Source organism: Labeo rohita, chromosome 5 (assembly GCF_022985175.1).
Source record: "Labeo rohita strain BAU-BD-2019 chromosome 5, IGBB_LRoh.1.0, whole genome shotgun sequence".
NCBI lineage: Eukaryota > Metazoa > Chordata > Actinopteri > Cypriniformes > Cyprinidae > Labeo > Labeo rohita.
The window spans coordinates 3389322-3401787 of NC_066873.1; the positions used below are offsets into that span (position 1 = coordinate 3389322).

Here is a 12466-nt window from a genome sequence, read left to right on the forward strand (position 1 = left end):
AGCTGTTAAAGACTGTCAAAGAGAAGCAACTGCAGTACCTACAGTACATGACCACGTCAGCCGGACCGCACGCAGGCACATTTCTAACCAGCATACACCAATAAGTTCAGCACAGATTTTGCACATTTTTAAATGAGCCTAAAGAGAGGGTATGATGTGGACTCCCTTTTTAACATTTGAGACCAGATGCACCACCACTTCTTTCTGAATCGTCGGCAGAGGTTTGATAGCTTAGGGCCGGCCAACAAAAAAATGCAGTCTTAAGAATGGACAAGACGCTGTAGAGCATGTTCAAGCAAGACGGATTTGCTTTTAGTGGCGTTGTGTGTTCTAACAGCTGCTTGTAATCTATTTCGGACGCGCATCCTTTCTTTGACGTTGTGATTCCTCTGTATATTCCCACACATTTTTTGGATCTCAGACTGAAAACAGGATTCCCACTTTCACCTGGCTGACCTGCCGTGGACATCAGAAGCTCATTTTTTGGGCTTTTCCCATTCATGCCAGAGAAATAAGCAATATCTTTGCATGTATGCATTTGGAGATTCCCCTGGCTATCAAATGTGTAGAAATATAAATCCTCATTCTTACTGGGTGCACAAATGCAGTCAAGTAAACCTTTGCCCAAAACATCTGTTTGCCCAAGTAATTTAACAAGGCACTGATCTTTGTCATGAAACATGTTCTGTTCTTTGGGAAGTTCAGCCTCATAAATCAGAACAAAGTCTGTGGTGGGGAAGAAAACATAAGCGTCATATAAACGAGAGTATTCAAATGTATGACAGGCAGTCAAGGTGTAATCATTCCCCAAGTAGACTCCATGGCAGGACTTGATTTTGTTTCCTCGTTTTAGTTTGATCCAACACACTTGCTCTCCTGTTAACTGGAATTCATTCCAGTTTGTGATCTCAGACTGTCTGATGATCTTTCCATTTCTGAACAACAGTGGACCTGGATGTGATTCAAACATTTTAATGCAAGCTTCCACATCAGAGGAGCTCATGCAAGGAACGGTGAATCCTTCGTTCCTTATGCTGCAGCTGAGAGGCACATCATCCTCATGGGTTGTTGAATTGGATGAGGGACCAGTAATTTCAACAGCTACAAACACCATCTGAAACACAAAATACACATACGAACATGTAGCACTTATTTGTCACTCTGAGAGATGGTAGATACTTTGTATAACTTTGATCTACTGCTTTAGTATTTGATAATTTTATTAAAAAACAAATTAAGTTATGGATTTACATATCAGCCCTTTAGCCATTTAGCCAGTTTAGCCATTTTAAACATTTGGCAAACACTTATATTGCATTCAAGGTAAACATTCTATCAGTTCTTGCTTTTCTTGGGAATCAGACCCCATTACCCAGACATTGCTAGCACTGTGCTCTGTAGTTTGAGACTATGAATAAAATTTAAATAAATTATTATTATTTTTGTTTTCTTTGTACACAAAAAGTGTTCTCGTAGCTTCATAAAATTATGGTTGAACCACTTATGTCACATGGTCTAAGAATGTCCTTACTAGCTTTCTGGGCCTTGAATGTGGTACTTCAAAAATGTTTTAATTTGTGCTAATTTGGGTGTCATTTGGACTACTCTTAAAGAAAACAACTTACATACTTGTTTAACAAAGAACATTTTTAGGCCATTTAAAAAAGAATAAGTAAAAAAATATACGATTTAGGTGTTTGATGGACTCAAATGCAAAGCATTGTCCAGCCTTACAAACGTCCCGGCTGTTACAGTAGAATTATAGAATAATTATTAGTTATTATTAAATCTTTGAATAAATAGATTGGATAGTTTAATACTTGATTTTAGGAAATTTCTTAATTTCTGTCAGCTTGCCAGGAATGTCATTTTATGTTATAAAACACTGAGTTTTCAGGAGAAACACTGTAATCTCATACCGTGATGTCTAGTTTTAACTCTGAAACAGACTACAGGTGTGCTGTCATTCTGAAAAGCCCTGCATGAATTAAAGGCGCCTGATCACGTGTCCTAGAAGCGAAGGCTGTATCACAAAACTGGAGTGCTGACGCTAAGTGCCCTTTCGGTCCGGTGTAAGTACCCAATCAGAACACCCACCTAATAGCACTTAATAGGCCGAATCGTAAAATAAACAACTTACCTTGTCAGGATTTTCACTTGTATTCCAGTCCAGAAATCGAAAAATCCAGCCTGTGACACTAAGGTAAAGGCGTGCAACGAATCCATATATAGCCAGATTCTCGGCAACCCGAAATTGCTGTTGTGCTGCGAATTCGGGATGTCCGCTGCGCACATGTCGACAAACTACGAGACATGACTTTTGGTCCTGTAGGATTGCCCGAGCTCAGGATGTCCCAAGCGAAGTAAGAGAGGACCGAGCGGATGTCCAAAGCGCACATGCTGATGCCCGAACGCATTACCGAGAGACGTGAAAGACATCGAACCCGGGATTCCCGAAGCTGCGAGGCATAACTTTCGGTCTTGCAGGGATGGCCCAGTCGTATTATGACTTTGGTTTTGAAGAGAAGTAGGTAAGATTTGCGAGGATGCCCGAAGCGTTTTCGTCGAACCCGGGGTCCGAAGGGAAGGGTGCACTTTCGGTCCGGTCTAGGTGCCCCCGGTCCGCGATTTCTGCCGAGTGGGAGCCACACATACATGCCGGAATATTGGCCGGAATACATCCCGCTGGATTACCAGGAACGCATTACCGGTCTTTAAAGCGAACCCCGAAGCGTTTATGTCGAACCCGGGATGTCCGAAGTGCACGTCGATTTTTGGTCTTGCGGACATGCCCGAACTCCTTACTTTGGTCATGAGGCGAATGGGATGCCCGGTAAGGGATGTCCGAAGCGCACATGTAGACAAAGCTACGGATCTGCATGACTTTCGATTTTGCACATACATGCCGGAATACATTACTGGGCGGAATATGTTACCGCCGGATTACCGGGAACGCGTAATATTTAAGCGCCGAAACGGGAATGCCCGAAGCGCACATTTCGACTTTTGGTTTTGGACCGAACACCTGACACCGGTCATAAAGCGAATGGGATGTTTGGGATGACTGAAGCGCACATGTAGCTAGACAAAGCACATACATGCCGGAGTACATTTCCGCTGGATTACCGGTAACGCGTGATCAGAGTCGAACCCGGGATGTCCGAAGCTCACATGTCAACTTTTGTTCTGGTAGAGATGCCCGAACTCCTGACGTTGGTCTTAAAGCGAATGGGATATCTGGGATGACCGAAGCGCACATGTAGCTAGACAAAGCACTTGCATGCCAGTATACATTTTCGCCGAAATATATTACCGGCGGTTTACCGAGAACGCGTAATCAGAGTCGAACCGGGATGTCCGAAGCTCACATGTCGACTTTTGGTCTGGCAGAGTTGCCCGATCTCCTGACTTCGATCTCAAAGCGAATGGGATGTCCGAGATGTCCGAAGCGCACATGTAAACCGGAATACATTTCCGCCGGATCACCGGGAACGCCTAATTTTTAAAACGTCGGAGGTTGTCGGAGTTCGCGAGCCGGGACTCAACCTCGGGGATGTCCACAGCACCGCATGTCCTCGCGCTGCCCACTAGGCTATCGACGCCGACACACGCCGAAAGTGACTTCTGATATAAGTATGTATATCAGACGATATACATGTATAACAGATGTGGGCCTATAGCAGCGATCCACTAAAATGTCTACATTTCAAAAACTTCAGGTGTTTGATGGATCCACTTTTCGGTGTGTTTCTGTTTTTGTCGCAGGTGAAATATTGGTTGTTTTATGCGAAATTTCATAAGTTATAAATTGGAAATGTTATAATTACAATGTACATCTTCTGTCTAGTGACAGCATATTAACTAAAGCTACTGCTTATGACAGCATATTAACTAAAATGATAATTGAGTTAATGCTGATTCTGTTAGTGATGTTTTCAGATTTAAAAATTATGTTTAAATTTGACCATAACATCAGATAATTTAAACAAAACATTTTTGAAGCAATCAAACCATGATTGATTAAACCAACAAGCATTAAGCTGTGTTTTCAGCAACACATTTCCCATCGTGTTTTTGGTTAGCACTGTCGGTGAGGAGCAGCAACATCTCCGTGGCCACCTTACCGTCACGAGTTCTTTGGTATACGTCAGCACGACATCTGAACATATCGGACCGCCCTCAGACCAGCCGCGGCGTTGTGGGTGGGCCTACTGGGCCTGGGCCCACCCACTTGCGCTTGGGCCCACCCTGAGTAACTGCCAGATACACACACACACACACACACACACACACATATATATATATATATATATATATATATATATATATATATAACATTGTCGTGAGAATTTTGTCCAGTCACAACAGGACAATTTACGTTAACCAATACATTCATTTTGTTCAAGTACGTCATCGACGTCAAGTGTTTGTGTAGCCTGTGCCCAGAAGTGTTAGATGATATGGCACAACAGCCATCAATTTATAAATATCTTAAGAAAATTACTAAGGAGCGATCAGAGTCTTCCTCGCTCTGTGACCGGTCATCGCAGGCAGGCCCGGTTCTACGGGGGTGCTTGAGGGTGCTAAGCACCCCCAAACAAAAGCAAAAGCACCCTCAGATAAAATTATTAATAGCGTATTAATTTTTAAATTAATGAACACGCAGACAGATGCACACACATACATAAATTCGCCAAATTAATACGTACACACAAGCTTATAAATACACAAGCTGAATTGTTAAAAGCGCACCTCGGGTCATGTGACACGAACCAACCAATCAGCTTCATCCTTTATAGAAACAACATTGAAAACTCAGCCAAGACGGTGAAACAGCTGATCATAGCTGTACAGGGATAGACATTTTTAAAATACATTTTGTAGCAGGGCAGTGCTAGAAAGCCATTTATCATTTGCTGAAACTAACTTGTCTTCATGGAGAGCGTAGGCCATGGTTGCCTAGTAACGACAGACGCCATGGGAGCGTAACTTAGCGCTTTGGAAAGAACGCGTTTTTAGGCGCGACATGTGAACTGCTCCTAGATGAGCATGCAGTAATAACCTTCACAGTGTATTCTTGATGTTAGATGGCATTTGTTGAAACTACAATTACGATACTAGTGTAGACGATTTATATTACTCAGTCCTATTTGGTGGTACCGTTTTCATACAGTTCCATGCATATTTTTTGTGAGCACCCTCACAATTTTCAGAAGAACCCTCAGTGATTTGGTTCTGGAACCGGGCCTGATCGCAGGGGTCTGCACCACCGCCTCCGAAAGCTAGCTACTCTGTTCGATATGCAGGTTTTGGTTATTAGCCTGTTTTTTCCTTATTCTAAATGCTTGAAGTCCGTTATATGATTTAAATATGAATGTACTTCACCTGTGTTTTAACAATGTGGTATCCCACAATAGTTAAGTTTTTCACGCATGCTATTTAACTTTGAACATTCATTCCATTCAAAATTGTTCATGTTAGTTTCATTCAGCGCTATACAGCGAATACATCTTTTTTTCATGATCAAAAGAAGCAGATAGACGATTAATCATAACCTGCCTCTTAACATGTTCGGAGCGTTTAAAATGCAAATTCATTCACTGTCTCATCTGATTGTTTTAATTGCGTTTTGTACTGAAAGCTGGAAAAAAAAAAAAAACGTTGAGAAGTGGATCTGAAATTTTCTTCCTGTTTCATTTTATTCCGGTAAAGAATAACCTGTTCCGAATGGAACGGTCAGGGAATTAACAGTGCGTGCGCCGCTGCTGTAAATGGAGTTTACCAAATATTCTCTATCGCTCTGCCCGCAATATTCACAATCCAAAGATAGGGAAAAGGAGTTTAACTTTGGTATAGTTTGTGTATACCTGCTTGTTATATACATTTTATATTGAACATATTGACTCCTTAAATGAAGGCCCACCCAAAATTACTACGGCCCATCCAAAGATTAAATCCTGGCGCCGCGCCTGCCTCAGACATAACGAGCATACATCTCACAGGAATCACCAGTGATCAGCACAGATTCTGCACGTTTTTCAATGGGCCTAAATAGAGGGTGAATAGGACTAGAGAGAGTAGAAGAGCAAAAAAAAGTGAAGAGAGTTCGGAGAGTATGATAGAGTCCGGTCTGGATTAAAAAGTGACTAACCAAAGAATTCTTGTGCCATCGTTTTCTCAAGACTTGGTGATTTTTGTTCCTGAATATCAAGGACAAGGTGATATTCAGAGGAGCCACTTGTCTAGTTGTTCCAGTGGCACTGGCAAACACACAGAGGGTGCGGCTTACGCTGCTCTAGTCTTGCTAAATAGAAAATCAACTGCGTGCTGTAGTAGCCTTGAAGAGATTCCTCTGGACTTCATTTGGACTGTTCTCAAAGAGAACACGTTTAACAAAGAACGTTTGAGAGGAAAGTCAGGAGTTTTATGGACTTCAGGGTTAGCTGACTCCATAAACTAAAGGTAAAGTCTTGAATGATAAATCGAGTTAATGCTTATTCTTTTGCTGACAGTTTACTTCTTACCAGATAATTACCATTATGTGAGATTTGTTTAGTTGTTCTTGTGAGATAAAGAAAAACTGTGTTATAGAGTGAATGATATGTAGTAGTTTGCCGTGGAAGTGTACATTTTCAACCAAAGAAAATAAATTCATAAAAAGTGTGGAATATTTCTGACTCGGTATTTTTCTTCAAAACTATTACAAATGTGTCATATTACACCAGCATCCGTTTTGAAGTAATTGTAACTGCACAACATTGTATAAACCTTTCTTTATAACTTTAGCTTTGATGACGCAGATAGAATAGAAAATTTGGGCTCATGGGCTTCACCCATACCTGAACACTTTACACGTAAAAACACAACAAGAATTGTTTCTGTTTTTGTCGTATGTGAAATATTTGTTTTTTGTGAAATTTCAGTTGAAATTATAAAGTGGAAATGTTTTAATTACAGTGTACATTTACTGTATCGAGTAACAGCATATTTACCGAAGTTACTCCATAGACACGAGTTCACGCTCGCAGATAATAAACTGAGTAAAAGGTATGCGTATATTTGGCGTGCTGTCCGGGAGAGGGATCCGAGCTCGGTAGTCATGCCCGAGCCCGGGGCACTTCTCCTGCCCGGGGAGAGCGTTCCGAGCTCGGCGCTTGGCCCGAAACCAAAGCGCTCCCCCCAAATGGGCTGAAGGTGAGGAGACGGGGTGGTGGAGGGGTGCTGAAAAGACTAGAGATAATGAAGGTACGACTGCTTGGCTATTTATAGGGATTCTCCCTTGTGCTGCTTGGATAGGGAGTGTGACTGCTGATGATGAACTGGCCGTGGTAATTATCTGCGCGAGCTCCTTGAATGGCTCCATCATTGAATGTCTTTGATATTGTAAAAAAGCAGATATAAAAGACTTGTACTTGGAAATACATGTTTACATTAAAAATTAAAGACATCTTTTATGGCAAAGAAAGAATTTTCTAGAACTAGTCTTTTCTAGTGTCAGTTTTGCATGTGTTAATGTGTATTTCCAACATCAAACTGGTTGCTTATTTTATTCTGTTAAAGGCTATATGGTTATTTATATGTTCGTCCATAACATCTTTAAATAATAATAATAAGTTCCACATACATGTCTTGTCTCTTCCATCCATTTTTATTTTGTTTTATTTATATATATATATATATATATATATTTTATGACAACAATCATCCAATCATCCAATACAAATAATGTCAGAATGTTTGGGAATATTTACACATAATTTCATACACATCAGTTAAACAAAACTAAATATTTTAGTACAGAACAAAGCATGGTTTTAAGCTGTGAAATTAGAAAGACATTTCCCATTGTGCTTTTTGTCAGCGCTGTCGAAGAGAAGCAACTGCAGTACCTACAGTACATGACCACATCGGAACAAGTCGGACCGCACTCAGACACATTTCAAACCAGCATACACCAATAAGTTCGGCACAGATTTTGCACATTTTTAAATGAGCCTAAAGAGAGGGTATGATGTGGACTCCCTTTAACATTTGAGACCAGATGCACCACCACTTCATTCTGAATCATCGGCAGAGGTTTGATAGGGCCGGCCAACAAAAAAAAATGCAGTCTTAAGAATGGACAAGACGCTGTAGAGCATGTTCAAGCAAGATGGATTTGCTTTTAGTGGCGTTGTGTGTTCTAACAGCTGCTTGTAATCTATTTTGGATGCGCATCCGTTCTTTAACGTTGTGATTCCTCTGTATATTCCCACACATTTTTTTGGATCTCAGACTGAAAACAGGATTGCCACTTTCACCTGGCTGACCTGCCGCGGACATCAGAAGCTTATTTTTTGGGCTTTTCCCATTCATGCCAGAGAAATAAGCAATATCTTCGCATGTATGCATTTGGAGATTCCCCTGGCTATCAAATGTGTAGAAATATAAATCCTCATTCTTACTGGGTGCACAAATGCGGTCAAGTAAACCTTTGCCAAAAACATACGTTTGCCCAAGTAATTTAACAAGGCACTGATCTTTGTCATGAAACATGTTCTGTTGTTTGGGAAGTTCAGCCTCATAAATCAGAACAAAGTCTGTGGTGGGGAAGAAAACATAAGCGTCATATAAACGAGCGTATTCAAATGTATGACAGGCAGTCAAGGTGTAATCATTCCCCAAGTAGACTCCATGGCAGGACTTGATTTTGTTTCCTCGTTTCAGTTTGATCCAACACACTGGCTCTCCTGTTAACTGGAATTCATTCCAGTTTGTGATCTCAGACTGTCTGATGATCTTTCCATTTCTGAACAACAGTGGACCTGGATGTGATTCAAACATTTTAATGCAAGCTTCCACATCAGAGGAGCTCATGCAAGGAACGGTGAATCCTTCGTTCCTTATGCTGCAGCTGAGAGGCACATCATCCTCATGGGTTGTTGAATTGGATGAGGAACCAGTAGTTTCAACAGCTATAAACAGTGCCGACCCATCCAACAGGCGATACCCGACTTAAGGGGAGGGCCCAGCGGCCGCGAGGTTGTCAGTTGGATTTTTAGAGGCGTTCAATTTGAAGCGGCGCTGCACAGAAAGATCCGTTTTTAAAATGTAAATTCCTCTTCCATAGAGCGCAGACAGCTCTGAATGCTTACAGATCGCTCTTGCGGTACTTTAATGTCATCCACCGATCGGTGTGCGCAGCACAACTTTAAGCCGCACGCACCTTACATAATTAAGGTAACGCACACCAGTGCTTTACAGTGCGGCATATAAAAAAATCGGTCTGTGCGTTCAAATTTACTTCAGTAGAACGCGTGCATGGGTTTGAGTCTGTTTACAAAACTGTTGTCTGTTGAGAACATTTTAATTACATGATTTTGCTCCAAATTCATTTAATAATATCAGTCGAGTTTTTGAAATAACTTCCTTTTTTGATCTGATGTGGTTTAACATCCCAGAATGAGACAAAATCATTATTTTATACTGTATTTTATACAGTGATAAAGGCTGTTGATTAGCATTGCACTGCATCTATAGTTTATTCATATAGAAATGCCCGATATGGCTCAATAAAAAAGAGATAAACCATTTAGTCGCAATCGTCTGTCTCCATGTTTCATCAATTAAAACGTCTCTATCTGAATTTTATTTAGCTACGCAAAAGTGTATACTTCTCTCTAAGTTTTGTTGTGGTAGAAATGGAACTCAAACAATATCTTTGGAAAAAAAAGGGATTTTTTGACTGCTATATTCATAATATTTATTGCTGTAGTACTTTTTTTTTCCATGTGATCATCAATCAATCCTTAAAAACAAGCAGAATAGCCTGCATTTCCTATCATTTATGAATATTAAGGCCTATGTTTGTTTTGTTTATGCTCTGTTTATTTTGTTTTTGTGTATACTTCATTTATATTTTATTAATTTGCACTCCTATTTTTTATCTTATTTGTTTAAATATTTTTTTTTTTTTTTACATATGTTTGCTGAATATGTTACAATTAATACACATTTTATGTGCTTTCTCTTCACTCGTCAAATTTCTACGGCAGTTTTTTACACTAGTGGGGCCTATTTTCATTATCAAACATACAGGCTGGCACTGCATAAGGAGAAAAGAGGAACTCTATTCCACAGTGCTCCTAAAAATGAAGAAGCAGATAAATGATGTTACCTGTGTTTTATTCCTCTGTCTGTAAATCCCTTTGTCGTTATTTTTTTTTTCTGCACTGGAACCTCCTGACATCAAGACAAATGTATTTTGTTTAATAAACATGTCTTATTGACTTTGTATCATTGTCAACCCTGTTTACTATAGAGGTAAAGGTGAAATTTTACATTTTAATCATCATTTAAAATTGTAGAATCATTAAGAAGAAACAGTTTTGAAAAATACATAAAAATACTTCATTTAATCCCTTTCTTTCAGATTCTCACCTTCAGTTCTACAGTGCTTTATACAACACTGTAGAACATGACAAAAAGATCAGTCTTTAGAAAATAAAAGACGGACAAAAGCAATACAATCGTTAAAATTCTTAGTTTCAGGAGTCTGATATCAGAGTACAAGCGCTCCAGTGGTTCAAGTATTAAGAAGCTGGCTCACATCAGACTGCTGCCTCTTTTTCTTTGGGTTCTCTGAAATCTGAAAAAGCAAGCATGACGTCACCTAAGAAGAGCAAGTCAATTCAGCTGTCATACACATGGTCACATTCAAGAATATTCATAGGTTAAATGCAGTATGATTGACTTTTTGAATTTTCCTACTGTCCTCTCCGTAAAAACGTCCAAAAATAAATAAAGAAATAAATAATTAAATAAATAAAAATAAAATAAAAAAAGAGTAAATATAGCTGCAAGCAGTGATGACGGGCCTTCGCCGCCAGCGCAATCACCATGCTGGTAGCATCAGGAAAATGGTGCCCAGCAGTATTTACAGTAACCCTCTGGCAGTTTGGATTTAAGGGTTTCAGCAATGAAAGGGTTACTCTATAACAGACACACAGACACACACAGGGAGAGAACTATATATATATAACCTTAGCAACACTTTACCATGCAGTTTCATTTATTAACATTAACTATATTAGTTAACACGAACAATAATTATATAGCATTTCTATAATCATATATTAAGTTAAAAAAGTATTAATACATTATTAAAATGTAAAGTTGGATCTTTTAACATTAGTTTATGTACTGTGAATTAACATGAACATATTTTTATAAACTAACATTAAAAAATATTAATAAATGCTGTAAAAATATATTGTTCATTGTTACTTCATATTAGTTAATACATTAACTGATGCTAACAAAAGAGACCATGTTTTATGATTACAACCATTTTTAAATATTATTTTAATGATCTATAAGCACTTGTGAAATAATTATATTACCAATAAAGTACATATTAACTTATTTTATATTATTATTTTTTTTTTTATTCTAATTAATTGAACTGAGCAGTAAACAGTCAGACTCAAAAGATTTCAAATCCTATCAGTGAGAGAGGATAGGATGTATTTAAACATTAATGACTTTTCCTTTAAAGAATAATAAAAAAAGATTTTAATGCTCTTTAAGCATTTATACAATAATTATGTACAAGTATTTTGACAGTGCAGTACATATCAACTGATTCTATGCATTATTTTTCATTCTTATACACTGAGAATGACCTGAATATAGCTGGAGTTAAAAAGATCCCTTATTGTATGAGGACATCTTGTGGTCATCTTTGGTATAACAGTCTTCATCTACCACCTTAAGATATATGATAATTTTAATGTTTTTGGGCCTTCTGTACAAGATAAGCTTATGAAACTGACAATAATTTTAATGTTTTTGGGCCTTCTGTACAAGATAAGCTTATGAAACTAACAATAATTTTAATGTTTTTGGGCCTTCTGTACAAGATAAGCTTATGAAACTAACCATGTTTCCTAAGAATGACTTGTTTCTCATATGTAAAAAGTTTTGAAGAGTTAGAATAATGCACTTTAAAGATATTTGAAAATTACTGTTATCTTTTTTACTGTTACTTTCATAAATCACCATGTCAACACCATTCAAAATATCCAAAATCCGCTCCCAATTCAGCATCTTCAGTATGTTGGCATCATGTTGACAAAGTTTGGTGTGAACTACATATTCCTGCTTGGAGGAGTATGAATTTATTTATAGCCTGATTTTTCCAAAAATCCACTGTCAAATCAAAATAGCAGACTTCCTGTTGGTCGCAGCTAATGGGTGTAAATTAGAAAGTTGTCCGCCTTGATGAGACCAATATACATACTGAGTTGGTGTATGTAGCTAAAACTAACCACCCAACTTTTGACAAAATGTGCCTTTACCAGTGTCTAACAATCATTAATACTGATGTGTGTGTTGAGTTCCATGAAAATCTAAGCTTATTCAGTGTCCCAAAAACACAGGAAACAAATGTTAAAGTTTGACACGTTGCCATGGCAACAGCATTTAA

At 38.7% G+C, this 12466-nt stretch overlaps 1 protein-coding gene across 1 annotated transcript; it reads right to left on the reverse strand.

Moving 5' to 3' along the window:
* LOC127164923 (uncharacterized) lies at positions 1-2910 on the reverse strand. Its single transcript, XM_051109085.1, has 2 exons — positions 2141-2910; positions 1-1114 (listed from the first exon to the last, which is right to left on the reverse strand). Exon 2 carries the CDS (start codon positions 1112-1114, stop codon positions 170-172), a length of 945 nt encoding a protein of 314 aa, XP_050965042.1. The 5' UTR covers positions 2141-2910; the 3' UTR covers positions 1-169.
* Positions 2911-12466: the final 9556 nt, after the last annotated feature.